We start from the raw sequence: 16222 nt of genomic DNA, 5'->3' as shown, positions 1-16222 counted from the left end.
TGAAGGCAGCCGCTTAACCGACTGAGCCACTCAGGCGCCCCTGCTCTAATTTATTTTTTGGTGCAGGTTAAAGAGGTGCATATGAATAAAGGTGGGGGTGCCTGGCTGGCTCAGTTGGAAGAGCACGCAACTCTTGATCTCGGATTGTGAGTTTGAGCCCCACACTGGGGGTAGAGAGGACTATAAAAATTAAATAAAACTTAAAAAAAAGAATAAAAGTGTTAAGTGCCCTATGTGAGTTCATCCAGAGTCTTTCCAAACATCAGTTGTAGACCCAGAATCTGTGGGGGTTATTTCTTCTCTCTTTTCACACACCTCCCCTCTCCCCCACCTTCCAGCCTATCCACCCCTGGAGGCAATTTGACTTTCGTGCTGTGGCTGAGACACAAAACCCAGGCCCTCCCAAATCTCAAGGGTGAATGACTGATATCTTATCCATTAATACTTTCTCACACTTGAAAAAATAAAGGAAAATAATAGGACCTATTTCGGAGTGAAGGGAAAGATTGAAAGTGATGGAACACAGTCTTATTTTTCACTTACACCTCAGATCAGTTAGACTGAAAGATAGATTCAATTTTCTTGTCATAGAGGAAATATGTATTCTCTCTCTGTGTGGGTGAGTGAATCCCAAGACTGGAAAACCACAGGCTTGTTATCGTCATTAAAGTCACAATGACACACCAGGCCCCCTCTTTTCTCAAAGGTGTCTGCATCTTTGTATTTTGGATGAATCCCAAGCCACCTTCTGTCTTTGCTTTCATTTTATGCTCAACATGGAGCCCTGAGCTCTCGTCTTTCTCCAAGATCCTGTTTTCCACCACTGAGGCTTCTTTCCCTCTACTGTGTGTGTGTGTGTGTATGTTTTGTAATTTACCTTTCTGTATGTGTCCCCGTCTATCTCAGCCTAGCCAGCTACAGTGACTAACACCTCCTACTTGTACTCCCGTCCTCCATCCTCTGCACCCAATGACTTGGCTCTTGCCCCCTCTTGGTACTGCCCCTGAGCTACAGCCTTCCCTCTGCCATCTTGGTTTTTTTGTTGTTGTTGTTGGGCTGGGGCCTTGTAATAAACCTTAGGTAGCTTGGCTGGAGCCCTGTCAACCTGTTTGGCCCTGATGAATCCCCTGTCCCTGAGAACTGGTCTCTCTCTCTTTCCTTTGCCCAGTGGCTGAAGTCTTTTTAACCTGTAGGTGGTGGCACCTAAGGCCTGACTACAAGTAACACTCTCACACCCTCCTCTTTCCCACTTGCTCTGCTATCCAGAGGGACCAGAGTTTGTCCTGCTACTGGATATTGGGGATTCATCTGCTGGATCCCCTCTAGGGGCTAAGTCCAGCCATAGCCTTGTCCATCCTTGCTTACTCCTCTCTCCCTGATGTCCTACTGCTGAGGTCCCAGCACACCTTAGAATGAGACCACAAGATGTGTCCCCCTACTGGGTCTTCTCTTGATCCCTGTCTCCGCCCCCCCCCATCTTCTTGCTTTTCTGGCACTTGTAATTAGACAAGATTGATATAAGAAAAATCCTTAGGTGAGAAGGTAGGTCTGTTGAATAGGATAAGGGCATGCTAGCTGCAGCTGGGAGGGACCTGGGAAAGGTGTAATGAGTTGGTTTCCCTTCTCTCCGGGATTTCTGCTGTGGAAGGTAGGGTGACTCTGGAGCTGGCCATGTGGAAGGGCAGTTGGGAGTGCTTATTATTGGCTTATGGTTTAAAGAAAGGGAGGAGGGAAAATAGTTGTTATGCTTTTCTCCACTTATTGGTGCTGTCAGTTGGTTATTCATTGTTTCTTTTTAGGTATTACTTTTCAGTGGTATTTTTGCATATTGAGGAGCCCTGGTATAAAGATTGATCCCACCTATGTGTCGTACCTATAAAGAGGCAGTATCTGCAACATCCTGGTCAGAAAGTGAATCTGGTAAAGAAAGCTGGTCAGAAATGGGACAGGGGCAAGAGGACTGGAATTACCAGGGCTGAGGAACTATCAGAGTGTGTGTGTGTGTGTGCGTGTGTGTGCGCGCATGTGCGTGCACACATAAGGGGTGGGGAGCTAGTGGGCTGGCCCAGTGGCTGCCATATGTCCCCCCAAAGATTAAAGGGCATGTTCTACCCCACCTGGTTGTAGTAGCAGCTCCTGTCTCCGTCAGTATTAGTTCTTTAGGGCAGAGTATTTGGCATTTACTTAATGCTGGGACTGCAATTGAAATTTAGGCACCATAAAAGCTTAGTACCAACAAAGATCAGCCACACCTCCATGAAATACCACCTGAAAGTATAAAACCTTAGTAAAACCACATGAATTCAGACAGGGAGTAAGCCAGTGATAAAATAAGAGGTGTAGTGCAAGGTACTTTAAAATATATTAGGTTTCAAGTTTAAGAGTAATTGGGGAAAAATTAAGTTGTTGATGTTCTGTGGCAGAGGCCTTTCAAGGAGGGCCTACATGCAGACTTATTTGTAGCCAGCAATCCCGGACTTTTTGACGGTAGTCTAACCCTTCAGGTGGCTCCCAGAATGCCTATGGCTTATACCAGTGTCAGGGGCATAAGGTGATTTCACTGTCAGGATCTACACAGTGTTTTCCCCGGTGGAATTGTCTTTTCTCTCTCTTTTGAGGACAAGGACACCATTTTAGTATCATCTTTACCCCCAAAGCACATAATAGGTATCTCAGACATATTTGTGGAAAGATTGCCTTTCTCATAAACTGTGCCTGAGAGGACTCATCCCTGGTCAAGCTTGAAAAGATCTATGTAAGTAGAATCTTAATGTGTGAGACTTAGTTTCTGGTAATTCCTCAAAAAGACTATACATTCTTGCTAGGAATTTTAGTTACTGGTAGAGACTGCGGAGCTGCTGCCATCCTTGGCAGCCAGGCTTTGACTGGGTAGTGACTCAAACACGGTTAAGAGATGCCAGGAGGGATTTATCACCCCCTCCTCCTTGGCAGGAATGAGCTAGGAATCTGTTCTTGCCCTGGGCCTTCATTACCTGATGATCTGATGCTGTGGCATTTAACCTTTTCTTGGGTGAATGGTCAGCCTGAGTTCCTACCTGTCCTCCTGAGGCAGCAGAAAATGTATCACTGACCCAGGGGTTCTGCTTGACTCCTGCTTCCTGACCTCTTTCTTAGTCCTTAACGGGTGGCTAACGTCAGGTCTAGAGAGTATCGTCACCATGTTTCTAGGCTCAAAGACAGAAATAAATGGAAAACCCCGTTTATTTGCTTATACAATCCTTAGCATAGTGCCTTGGGAATCAGACTCTGTGTTTGGCTATTGATTAAGATGAGACCGACCCTAACCTCGAAGAGCAGCAGAACCCTGAGACTGGCCTGGCATTAACCTGCTTTCCTGCTGGCTCACGTCTGATGGGAGTGAAGGTCCAAAGATTGGATTTGAAGCCAGAGCAGAACTGAGATACAGGGCAGTAGGTCTCTCCTCAAGCCTCTCATCTTATGTGAGTTATGCGCCAGCCAAAGGAGAAATGAGGAAGCTGGGCAAATCCCACCTACTTCCCCAGGCTGTCTAGGAAGGATACTGATGCTTCGTTGAGGAATTTATAATTTATATCCCATGGCAACCGGGCAGCAGGGATAATTTAGGATATGAATAATAACTTAAAAACATTAAATAAATTTTAGATGGTTTCAACTTTCTTCCTAATTGGATTTTTTTTTTTCCAAAACAAGGGTTGTTTATATAGAACAAACTCATTCTACCTTTTCGTTCTTCCTCTTTTATGCTGTGAAATGCTAGTGCCCGATTAGTGGCTGGTGAAAGGCCATTTGAGGACAAGGCAAAGCCTAAAGCAAAGTTTCTCAACCTTGGCTCTATTGATATTCTTAGTTGTGGGGGGCTGTCCTGTGCATTACAGGATGTTTAGGAGAATCCCACTAGGTATTAATAGCACCCCTTCTCCAGTTGCGATAATGAGTAGGGGTGACATGAAAACCACTGGCCTAGAGAATCCACCGAAGTGATTGATGAGTCTCCCCAATTACCTTCTTTCCCTCCCTTGCTCCCTTCCAAATTGTATGGTGTCGTTATTACCTACTGTGGTTGAGTCAAGTGAATTGTGTGGCATATCCGAGAGAACTTATGGAGTTATCTAACCAGAGTTCATGGAAAGAAAATGGGATTTGAAGTCAGAAAACCCAAAGTCAAGTCCCCATTGATGTGATAGAGTAAAATGGAAGCACATCTCTCTTGTCCTCAACTTCCTTTCCCCAAGCATTTCTTAGTATGGAGCAAATCTAGGAATCTGAAAACATTTGTTGGGGGAACTGAAATTTTCAACCCCAAAGGCTCAAAGAGACATTCTTGGCCCATGTGGTTGTGCTTCATGTGTTCAAGGAAGCCCAGAATGGAGTCATGTTCTCTGTGTGACCGTGTTACTATTTCTAAGGGTCATGGTCAAAGCTGTGGGAACAGAAAGAATATGCTTTCCTCTTGAGAGGCTGGACAACGTTTTGCTGGGATGATAATGATATTTGTGGTGCACTTGGTAACTGAAGAGGAAAAATGACTTCAGTCTTATTGGTGGGAAGCCTAGAAAGTGGGTATTTACTCTTGTCCCCCTGGTGAAGGGACCAGAGTCTTTTGAGAACTGGTTAAAGGGAACCTGCTCTTTTCGTGTGTTAGGAGGGGTGGGGGTTGGCTTAAGCAGGGACTACAGGAGGAGAAGAGGAGACTGGAAAGGTACAGAGAAGTTATTAATGCAAGGAAAAGCGCTCTACCCCCACCCCCTGAGGTGGACACTGAGGAAGGAGTTTTAGGTTTTTCCCTTTGAATTGCTCATCTGACTCATTAGAAACTGCTTGGATCTCCAGAACACTTTCGCAGCGGTCGGTCTAAGGAGGAGGCTATGGCAATACTAGGGAAGGGGCGACCTCTTTAATGAGAGACTGGCAAGGGGTTGTTGATATGAGGCTGAAGGGAGGGTATCTAGGCCCTCATTGTAGATGCCTGTCAGAGAGGTCTGAGGCCAGTACTTCCTATCCCCCTTCCCTGCTTAATTTTTTTAGTCACACTTATCATCCTCTGGCATACTCCTGGAATACAAGCCTACGTTGGCAGGGATTTTTGATTATTGTGTTCACTGATGGTTATGCGGTTCCTAGGACAGTGCCAGGCACCTAATAAATATTTTTTGAAAAGACATTCTCCCCCAAACACAGAGAGAGAGAGCCCTACTACACCCAGATTACATATACAATAAGCTATGCAACATTTGGAGCCTTGGGCTTTTCATCTATAAAATGAAATTAACAAAAATATCATTAATTGGATTAACAGGATTGTTTTAAGGATCAGCATGGCCAGCCCTTCCTGATGTGAATTACTATTACTTTTACAATGTTTAGAAGGCATCTGGAAAGCTAGAGATGCTATTGAAAGTTTCTGGAGATCTTTAAAGCATTTCAGAGCCAAGGACTCCAACAGAGTGTAGAAGTAGGAAGCAAGCCCCCTGGAGCATGTGTTGTGTAGAATTTTAACTGCCACCAGGGTCCACAGAATTTCTTAGAATTCTGGCCACCAGGGGGCACTCACCATTGAGGTTTGGAGAAATCCTTCTCTTTGACTTGAGCTTCATCCGCTTATTCTAGATCTCACTTTTCGTTAAAGGAATTTCCGGATTTAAATTCTTACCCTTCAATTTGTCCTAATTCTACATTAAAAATTTCTGCCCTTTCTGACTTTAGATCTGGTTCTGACCATCTTTGGATACTGGCCTTTAGATCCGTACCTCAGGGCTCTTGCCTTCACCAGTTCTGACCTATACACCATAGTGGCATTTTAGGTGTATTCCTATATGGTTTGAACTACATATATTCGAACTATGTATAACTGACATTGCTAAAGAGTAAAAGTATCGGGGTGCCTGGGTGGCTCAGATGGTTAAGCGTCTGCCTTCGGCTCAGGTCATGATCCTGGGATCCTGGAATTGAGTCCCACATCGGGCTCCCACCTCAGTGGGGAGTCTGTTTCTCCTCTCCCTCTGCCTTCCCCCTGCTCATGCTCTCTCTCCCTGTATCTCTCTGTTTCAAATGAATAAATAAAATCTTTTAAAAAAAGGAGTAAAAGTATCTTCAAACTAATACCGAGAGGATAATATCTGTCGTGCAAATTATCCCAGAGAAATGTTCCATCTGGTAAGCCGTATAAAATAACATGACTGCCATTTGGCAGGTGGGAATTTAGATACTTCAGAGTCCGCATGATACTGGAGTATAATTTCTCGGGAGTGGTCATTGCTGCGACTGGGTCAACTTTCCTGTTGGTGAAAGAAACAGAAAATATCTTAGTAGATAAGGATAAATGCATACACATACATTAACACCCCTACCTCTCCTCCCCCTGCCCCATACACACAATGTAGTGGTTATTGGTGTTATTTGCAAAATATGTTAAGCTTCCTGACTCTTCTTGTGGTTGGGTGGGCCGTGAGACTGATCTAGCCTGTCAGTTGTGAGCAGAAGTGACATGTGTCACGTTTGTTGATATGAGAACCTCTAGAATGCTCTCTGCCATGAGTCTGGGCAGTGTTCTATATAGCAGCTGCTTCACTAATCTGAGTCCTGGAATAGAGTCCCACGGTGATCCCTGGGCAACAATGTAGTATGAGTAAATGTTTGTTGCTTTATGCTACTAAGATTTGAGGCTGTTTGTTCCTGCAGCATGTCCTTACCTATCCTGACTGATACACACAGTTAATAGAATCAAAGGAGTCTGGTATTACTTATTCTTTGTTAGACCCTTTGAGATCTGTAACTTCGTCTTGAAACTTTTCACATATATCACAGTTAGGAAAATGCAACTTTACTGAGAAATAAAATGACAGTATGTATCCACACTACATCCTTCCTTTCTACATTGAATTTGAACTTACACACTTTTAGGAATACATTAAGTTTGAGTTAAGATACTAACCTGCATTAACCTGGGAGTAGATTGTAGAATTCTCTAAGATTTTCATCTACTCTTTAAACTGCCTTTTGTTAACCTAAATGGAATAATAAGTTGTTTTCTATTTTGAGTCCTTAAAATCCCAAATTTACATAATGATCCTATAGTGGGTTGAATAGTTTCCCTCAGAATGTGACCTTATTTGGAAATAAGGTTTTTGCAAATGTAAAGATGAGGTCATACTGGATTAGAGATGGCCCTAAATCAAAAAACAAGTGTCCTTCCAAGAAGAGAAGGTGTCACGCAGACATGCACCCAGGAAAGAAAGCCATGTGAAGCTGGAAACAGAGACTGGAATTAGGTTGCTACAAACCGAGGAATTCTGAGGAATGCCAGGAGGCCCCCGGAAGCATAAAGGACAAGAGACGATTTTCCCCTAGACCTCTCAGAAAAAGCATAGCCCTGCTGACACCTTGAGGTTGGACTTCTAAGCTCCAAAACTGTGCGAGTTGTTTGAAGTCACCCAGCGTGTGGTGTTTTGTTAAGGCAGCTATGGGGAACTTAATACAGATTCCAAACCAGGAAAAGTAAGTCTACTACTCACAGGCTGGACCTGAGGCATAAGTGACATGGAAGGAAGGGACAGAAAGAAGCCCCCAGGGATGTCCACTATTATCGCCTTTTTTAAATTTAATTTTTCTTTTTTAAGATTTTATTTTTAAGTAGTCTCTGTACCCAACATGGGGCTCGAACTTACAACCCTGAGTCACATGCTCTACCTACTGAGGCAGCCAAGCGCCCCTCTACTGTTATCACTTCGAAGTGAGTTCCTAAATGGACATTGATGCTGCCATTTTGGAGGGAGTTTTTCAAAATGTATCAACATTTGGGGCGCCTGGGTGGCTCAGTTGGTTAAGCATCTGACTCTTGATTTTGACTCAGGTCGTGATCTCAGGGTCATGAGATTGAGCCTGGAGTTGGGCTCCGCACACAGTGGGAGTCTGCTTGAGATTCTCTCTCTCCCTCTGCCCCTTCCACTTGTGGGCACGAGCGCGCTCTCTCTCTCTCTCTCAAAAAAAAAAGTATCAACTTTTGAAGTTGGCTTAACTTTTGACCTTGAAATTTACAGTAGCATTTCCACAAATTTGCAAAGATGTACATACAAGTATTGCAACATTGTGCTAAATAGTGTAAAGTTAGAGAAAGCCAAAAAGCCTGGTTGTATAAATGTTAGTGCATCCATGAGGTAGAAGGCTATACGGGCACTAAAAAGAAAGAAGTAACTAGTACAGGTGATAGTTTTTTTGTTTTTTTTTTTTTTAAAGATTTTATTTATTTATTTGACAGAGAGAGAGATAGCGAGAGCAGGAACACAAGCAGGGGGAGTGGGAGAGGGAGAAGCAGGCTTCCCGCGGAGCAGGGAGCCCGATGTGGGACTCGATCCCAGGACCCTGGGATCATGACCTGAGCCAAAGGCAGACGCTTAACGATTGAGCCACCCAGGCGCCCGTAGTACAGGTGATAGTTATACAACATTCTGAATTACTAAATGCCACTGAATTGTTCACTTTAAAATGGTTAATTTTATATTATGTAAATTTTATCTCAATAAAATAAAAAAATTAAAAAATATGAAGTAGTTTGTATGTATTAGCACGGAAAAGACTGCTAAAAAGTATTGTTGATTGAAAAGAACAAATTACAGAGCAGTAAGCATACTATTATTTCATTCCAATGAATATTAATCAGCCTGTAAGTTAGAATTTGCATAGAAAAAATCTGGAGGCAAATACATTAAACTGTCTCCATTGGTTAGCTTGGAGCAGGCTGGTGGGGGGGCTGGTAGGGAGTGATTATGGGGAAACTCACTTCCTACACCCTGTATTATTTGAACTTTTCACAACAGATATTATTTTGTAATCAGAAAAATAATAAAAATAAAACAGATTCTCATATTATTTTTATTCTCTCTCAAGGAAGGGGGAAAAAAACCGGACTCCACCTAAGCTTTAATGGAAGCAGAAAGCATTGTAATTTTATGTCATTTGTCCCCCACCTATTTCACTTAGTCAAATAAAATCACTTTCTAAATTACTGGATCCAGAGGTGACAGGCTGGTCACAGATGCAAAGATCACCTTGGCTCATTTGTGACAAACAATATGTACCCATACGGAGGAGAAGGCAGAACAAGGCTGATGTTAGGGGTTACCAGTAAGGTCTTAGCTGTGGGTGGTGTACATCCTTCTACACTATCTATTGGTTTGCTTAGGACTCTCCCACCCTGCCTGAAAAAAAAAAAAGAAAAAGAAAAGAAAGAAAGATGTCCTATTTTACAAAACCCCCCGCATATAGAACAGAATGCTAAATTCATTTTCTTTGTTACCTTGGAAAAAATCATACTACTTTATGAGTAAAAATCTCCCTAACCTGAATAAAAAGCTCTCATAAGGATGGATATGAGAATAGGTTGCCTACCTACTAAGGACCGAAGGCTGGGTAGGGGCTTTGGCTTGACTTGCATATGTGCAGAAGTGCTAGAAGGATCCCAGTTTGTGAAGAGGATTCAGGCTGCCTTGTGGGTTTTCTCAGCCCAGGAGGACCCAGCCAGAGTAACCAGGCTTGATATTCACTGTGTGTGTGGGGTGACAGCAGGGGTGAAATGGAAGCAAGCCGGTGTCCGTACCCTATCTTCCATCATCCGTAAGGTGAGTGCGTACTGCTTATTAACTTTTGCTTTGGCACTTCAGTTTTGTTTTGTTTTTTTCCTTTTCCTGCTGATACACTAGCGCTTTGGCACAAAGCAATTATGCTGAGCTATGACTCTCCAATCACATAAAGCCAAGATGAGTTAAGATGGAGAAAAGTCTCCCAAACTCCCTATTTAATGATTATTTTTTGGCTAGAGATACAACCCTGATGGTAACAAATATTCTGAGCTAATTTGTGCTTTTGCAAGAGCACCCGGTAACTGAAGCAAGCATAACCCAGATGGCTAATTACTAAGTGAAATCAAAATGGAAGCCTCGGCGTTGCTGGTGGAACATTCTCTAGTCACCTTCGCTTCATTATGCACAGCTACGTAAGTGACACATGTGCGCTCTCAGTTAAACACTTTAATGTGGATAGCAAAATTAACTGATTTTTTTTTTTTTTTAAAGTAAGCTCTAGGCCCATCGTGGGGCTTGAACTTACAACCCCAAGATCAAGAGTCACATGTTTTACTGATTAAGCTAGACAGGCGCCCCCAAATTGACTGATTCTTAGTTCAGGCAAGGGCAAATGGGTCTAAGTGACAGGCGGTGGGTCAGCCCTTCTGGATGCCATAGAATGTGCCTTCTGACTTTGTCCCTGAAAAATTCTCAATGCCATTTTGATCTGTGTACTCCTTCTCCTCTGGTGGTTTTTGAGGAGACTCAGCACTAGTATTGTGGAGACCAGAGTCCCAGCGGTTTGGAAAACATCTCCTAGGCCTTCTCTGATGTCCGCCGCAGACTGAACGGGCTGAGCTGGAAGCGTCTAACCCTTTCCTGCCCACGTGTGCTGGAACCTGTGTGAGGTCCGCTTTGCCAGCCCAGCTTTGCCTGCGCACCCCAGTGCCCTACATCCCTCTGCACACCCTGGTGAGCTCACACCAGTCACTCAGACGGAGAGGTGAGGGGTTAGGGGTGCTGAGCTTACGGAGGGCAAGCCTGGGGGATGCGATGAGAGAGCACTGGCGTCCCGGGCTGGGATCTCACAGGCCAGGAGCATGCGGGGGGCCGAAGAGAAAGAGCCTCGCCCCTTGGGTGGCTCTGAGCCTGTCCTCGTCCTCAGGGATTGTGTCTGATCATGAAAATGAGCCTCGTGACTTGGATGCAGGGCCGGCTGTGATCCTTCCATTACCCTGGCAGCTATTTGAGCCAGATTTCACCTGGCTGAGGCCAGAGAGATGTGCCCCCTCTTAAGGAAGAAGGCAAACAGCCTCTGTGGAAAGAGCTGAAGGCCAGAGACGCATCCCAACTGAGTGCTCAGCCCTCACTCAAGCTAGCATTTGGGTTCTCTCAGCAGCCCCGCAACCATAGGGAGCCCTTTCCTTCAGGCCAGCCAGCTGTAATCACATCACTGTCCTCCCCCCACCCCCCTCCCCCAGGAGGCTTCTTGACACAGACTGGGGAGGAGCTAGGGATGCACTGGGCCCACATTATCCCATGCATAGAGGTCCTGGGTCCCTGAAAGTGGGGGTGACCTGGAACATGCTGGCTGGTTGGGAACCTCCTTATCCTTCCCTTGGCCACCCCTGCCTCGACTGAGAAGGCTGGGAGAAAGAACTCCTCTGGGCATTCCCTTCCCTGCTGGTTTTTCTACCACTTGATTGGATGGAATGGATTGTTTCCTGCCAGTGCAGTCTCCTTAGGGCCAGTGACCTATCAGCACATTGGCTGGTTTCCTCTTTTTTATTAAAAAAAAAAAGTTTTTTTAATTTAAATTCAATTAATTAACATATGTTATTGGTTTCAGAGGTAGAGGTCAGTGATTCATCAGTCTTCCATAATACCCAGTGCTTATTACATCACGTGCCTCCCTTAATGTCCATCACCCAGTTACCCCTGCTGGTTTCCTCTTAATGCAGTGCTGATCGGCTGTCCTAGTGACATTGGAAGCATTGGCATTGCAGAAAAGAAATGCTTGGGTGCCGGGGGACACAGACAACCCTTGTAGGGTGGTCCTGGCTCTTTTCATTAGGTGAAAAATGTACAATTAATTTTGTCTAGGTCCACCATAAAAAAATGGAAGCATGTCAATATACGTGGCTAGTATTAGATGTTTTATAATTCTATCTCACTTCTGGCAATTTCGACATTCTTCTCAGGGATGTCATGGTGGGGGGTGGAGGAAGGGTTTATGGTTTGAGGCCCTTAAAGCCATTTCCCTTTCCCAGGCCGCCCCTGCTACTCATGGTTCTGCTGCTGGAGCTCACTCAAATTTGCCCTATTTCCAGGCATTTTTCTCCTTTTGTATCATAGACATTCCAGAGTTTTCAAGGGGAGTGATAGGAAAAGCCAGGGGAAGCTGGGTTAGCTTTGGCCAAACTGAGTAGGGTCACAGGAGAAAGCTGTGTTCGTCTATGTTACTTTTCTTCTTAAATTCCAGACATTAAAAAGCTATCTTCCAATCATGACCTTCATTCATTTAGCACGTATTTATTGAGTAACTGCGTGAGTTTGGAGAATTGAGAGAGAAGCACATGACTGCATTATTTCAGTAAATGCTAGCGTCATCATAAAAAAAGGAAAGAAAAAAGTCAAGCAAATATCCCCAAACTTGTTCCAGGATGGACTTATTATGCAACTCGTTGCTGGCTTGAGCTTTTTATGAGATCGCTTTGCTCATTTTGGGTTGTCTACTCCACCTTGCCGTGCTGGCAGATGGGGAGGTATAGCTGCCATCTGTCTGTATTTTTCTAACCCTGCCACAGGACATTGCGAAGTGGGCACTGCAGGGACATCCCACGCTGCCAACCCCGTTCTTTCCCCCACATGCTCGCTGCTCCTCTGCCCAGATCCCTGGCGGGGGGAGAGACTGGCACGGGTCTCTGGCTGATGTCTGCCTGCCCTTTGGCTCCTTGGAAAAGGAAAAGCAAGCCTGGGCTGGAAGGGCCTCTGAGTAAGCAGGTTCCGCTGGAAAATGCAGTTGCAGGGGTTTGGGCTCTTGGAGTCAAAGCCTCTTTCTGCAGGTGTTCTGGGCTCACTATCCCCAGTTTGCTCTGTGTCCCCTCCGGGGGAACATGATCCAGAGGCTGGAGGGGCATTGGCTGATGTCACATAGGTTCATTCTGTTTTGTGATGGGGCTGGGGCTGAAGCTCAGTGCTTCTCCTTCCCTAAGCTCCTTGCGGTCAGGCACTGTGGGCTCTTTGCCATTATGTCCCAGAGCCTGGCACAGCATTTGGCACATCATAGGTGGTCAATACATATGTTTAAAAAAGTGATTGCCTAAAAGAAAGCGGTTAAGGCAGGTGTGGACTATGGAAAGAGCACAGAACTTCATCAGAGAACCTGGTCTGCCTCTCAACCTTGCTACTCATAGCAACATAAGTGAGTTCCTTAACCTTGCCGAACCTGTTTCTTCATCTGTAAAATAGGGGCAATCATGCTTTCCTCTTAAGGCTGCTGTGGGGATGAGATGATCTAGGGAGTGGTGTGACTCTTGGTTCATGGAGAGTTTGGGGGGTGTTTGCTATTTACCAGCGAGTTCCACGTGGCTCGTCACAGAAGTTGGGACTTGAGACCCCAGGGTGGGGCCTTGGGAGCCTTGGGGTTCTGGGGAGGGTGGTAAACCAGCCCAGGGGGTGCCAAGGCAGGGTCTAGCACATCAGCATCTCTTCACCGCAGCATGGTATTTCCTGACCTGCATTCACTTCACTAATTAGGTCTACACCTCCTTCACTGTGAGAGTTCCAGGGCTCTCCTACCTCATGGAGGTGTTGGTGAGAGCAAACACACTTTACTAATATTGAACTGGGTTTTTAGCACAGGCTTAGAAAGCTTGGTGAGTGAAAGCAAGGGACGGGCAGTGAGTAGGTTGACCTACTTCTAGTATCTCTTGGGTTGGAGGCCAGCTCTGCCATTAATCAATTAATCAGGCAAGTCACATAATCTCTCTTGGCTTTACTTTTCTGTTTTCTAAAATGGTGGGTGGGTGGCTACTGGGGAGTTGTTCTAGATCTGATCTCACCTTTTTTTTTTTTCTTTCTTTCTTTTTGGCCACAATCACAGGACAGATGGAATTCACATGTGCAGCATATTCTTAGGGGTACACACAATTTTTGAGAAACCTTCCAAAATGTTATGGGAGACTAAGGCATTCAACATTTTGAAATCACTACCGATATTAGCCGGTTAGCAAAACTGTTTTCATACTATGGGCCATGGACATAAGTAGGACTGGCTGTAAATTATACACTGTTTGCGAATGCTCTGAGTCTACGCTGTCTCTACCACATCAGAATGTGAGTGAGGAACCTATTCTTATGGGTTAGCTATAATTCGGCTTTATTTTACTTGAAAGGCCACAATATTCAGTCTTGGATTCTTGGCTAGAAGCAGCATATATCTTGTGATACAACTGAGAACTTGTATTGTGACATACCCATTTGTTGGGAATCAGAGCAGAGAATTAATGGATCAGATATTTTTTAAAGGGTCTTTCAGCTTTACGTGTTGGTTCTATCAATTTCATATGCTTCTAGGACTTGCTAAGACAGAGAAATTCAACTCAACAGCAGGCTAGTGTAACACAGTGGAGTGGAGAAGAGAAGAGGGGGACCCCAGAGTCCAAGCATTTTCAAAACCTTCTTTCTCCATAACTTACCCTTTGCAGACATCATTTCCAATCATGGCGTATATGACGATGGCTGGATGGTCCAACAGTTGGTTCCTAGACAAACTGAGAAGCCAGAGATGGACTCTGAATGGCAAGCCCTCAGAAACTGAACTTCGTCACAGCCAATGTCACAGCCTAGGCCCGTGAAAGGATCTTTGTGTGTCCCCCACTTTGGTAACTTTTTGCTATTTTTCTTTCATTTCAGAATCACTCTTCTCATTTCCCCCTTCGTCTGTATAATCTGTAAATTACTTCCCCATGAGGGAAAGACCACATAAATGCATAGAATTGAAAAGAGTGGATTGAAGTCTCCAGGAGGTGCACACGGTACCATCTTCTTAGGATTTTTCACAGTGTTTGTCCTCAAGTGTTACTGGCTTCCTTCTGCCCAGATTTGTAGGACATCCTGATGGCTGAGCTCCTGTATTGAACTTTCAAAATTCCAGGGTTTCCCAAGGTTTCCATTCTGGGCACCCAGGGCCTTGTTTCTGAATTTTAAGCTCAAAATGAGCACATAAAGTAGGAAAATGAAATAATTTTTTTTTTGCCCTTTTTCAGCTACTTTGGCTAGACTTAAGTTTGACCCCCTTTGTATGCATTTTTATGATCCTTCTTCAAGGACATATGCAAATTAATCACTTCCTATGTCCGCTGGCCCAAGAAGTGATAATGTTCCAGTGTTTGGGAGTGACTAGCAAGGTATTGGTGCTCAGTACAAGTGATTACTGGGTGAAAACAGAGGGTTTCCCTTCTTTCTTCACAATGAGAAACCCAATCTAAAAACAACTTCATATATCCCTCTTTCACTTACGTTTCTAGAAATCTCTCCAGGTTTTGGGAAGATGCACCTGAATAATTAAAATTAAGAAAATAATTAAAGTTAGTGAGTTCAATTCAACACTATCAGTATGATAATCTGATTGACTGAAATCATGGAGAAGCCTTACTGTGCAGCCAGAGGTCGTCCGCACCATCACAGGGACGGTAATGACTTCATCCTAGAACTCTCCTTAATGGGTTTTCTGTTTACTTGGCATTATGTTAACATCATCCTAAATTCTTTGGATATTCAGGTCTCAAGATATTTCCTAAGCATGAATGAGTAAACTTTCTAGTAGATGCAAGAAAATGATATACATCTATCTCCAAAAGGAGACTACCCCAAAGATTAAGGAATTGGGTGAGGGATGAGAAGAAGTAAAAAGGATTCTTTGAGAACTACCTATCACCCTAGAAAGCCCTATTTAATCACCTGCTGGTACCCCTGCTCACTCCTGAGGCTCCTCCTGGTTGGCTGGCCTGTGCAAGGTTCAGATTGTACAGGGCCTAGATTTCAACTCCTATCATGACATGAATGACCATCCTCACTCTACCCCTGTTACCACCTGTAATGTATCTCTTCCATGAAAATTGTATTCACTGAATACTCATTTTACTGTAGACACTCTGTTAGGCACTTATATTATTAGTTCATTTAGGCCTTTGCACAACTCTGGGAGGTAGGTACAGTCGTATTCCCATTTTATAGATGAGGAAACTGAGGTGTACTTAAGTGAGTTTCCTAAAGCCACACAAGTAATAACATGGAGAACTGAAATTCAAACCCACTCCCTTCTGTCTGTAATACTGAGCTCTGGTATTGCTCCTCTAGGCTGGGAGTCTAGAAAAAGTGAACCCAGAGAGGTTTACTGCTAGTTTGTCCCTTGGAGGCTGGTCTGCAGTAACAAGTGAGTAATCATCAGATGGGTGGTACAACTCATGGGACAAGGCAGATTCTCCTGTAATTTCCAGCCATGGAAGCTTGGGGGCAGGTGCATTGTATGGCAGAGTCAGTGAATGTTTTTAAGGATCCACATGGGAAAAGGGGGCCTGCACAGCTGGGAAGGCCATGAAAGCCCATGTACCCTTGAAGCAGTGGGGCCTCTTCTTCACGTACAGCTGGAATCAGAC

The 16222-nt window shown here is 44.4% G+C and overlaps 1 protein-coding gene across 1 annotated transcript in view; it reads right to left on the bottom strand.

Annotated features, from left to right (window-relative positions):
- The window catches only part of AOAH (acyloxyacyl hydrolase), a 166594-nt gene that overhangs the window by 19138 nt on the left and 131234 nt on the right, over window positions 1-16222 (bottom strand). The window contains exons 14-16 of the mRNA XM_032401770.1: window positions 15084-15120; window positions 14261-14335; window positions 6106-6278 (exon numbers count right to left, since the gene is read on the bottom strand). Of these exons, the coding sequence (XP_032257661.1) occupies window positions 6106-6278; window positions 14261-14335; window positions 15084-15120 (285 nt within the window). The remainder of the gene's footprint in view (window positions 1-6105; window positions 6279-14260; window positions 14336-15083; window positions 15121-16222) is intronic.

The sequence above is a fragment of the Phoca vitulina genome, unplaced genomic scaffold (assembly GCF_004348235.1).
Source record: "Phoca vitulina isolate PV1807 unplaced genomic scaffold, GSC_HSeal_1.0 scaffold4, whole genome shotgun sequence".
In the NCBI taxonomy this organism is placed as follows: Eukaryota; Metazoa; Chordata; class Mammalia; order Carnivora; family Phocidae; genus Phoca; species Phoca vitulina.
This window is presented reverse-complemented; position numbering and strand designations above follow the sequence as displayed.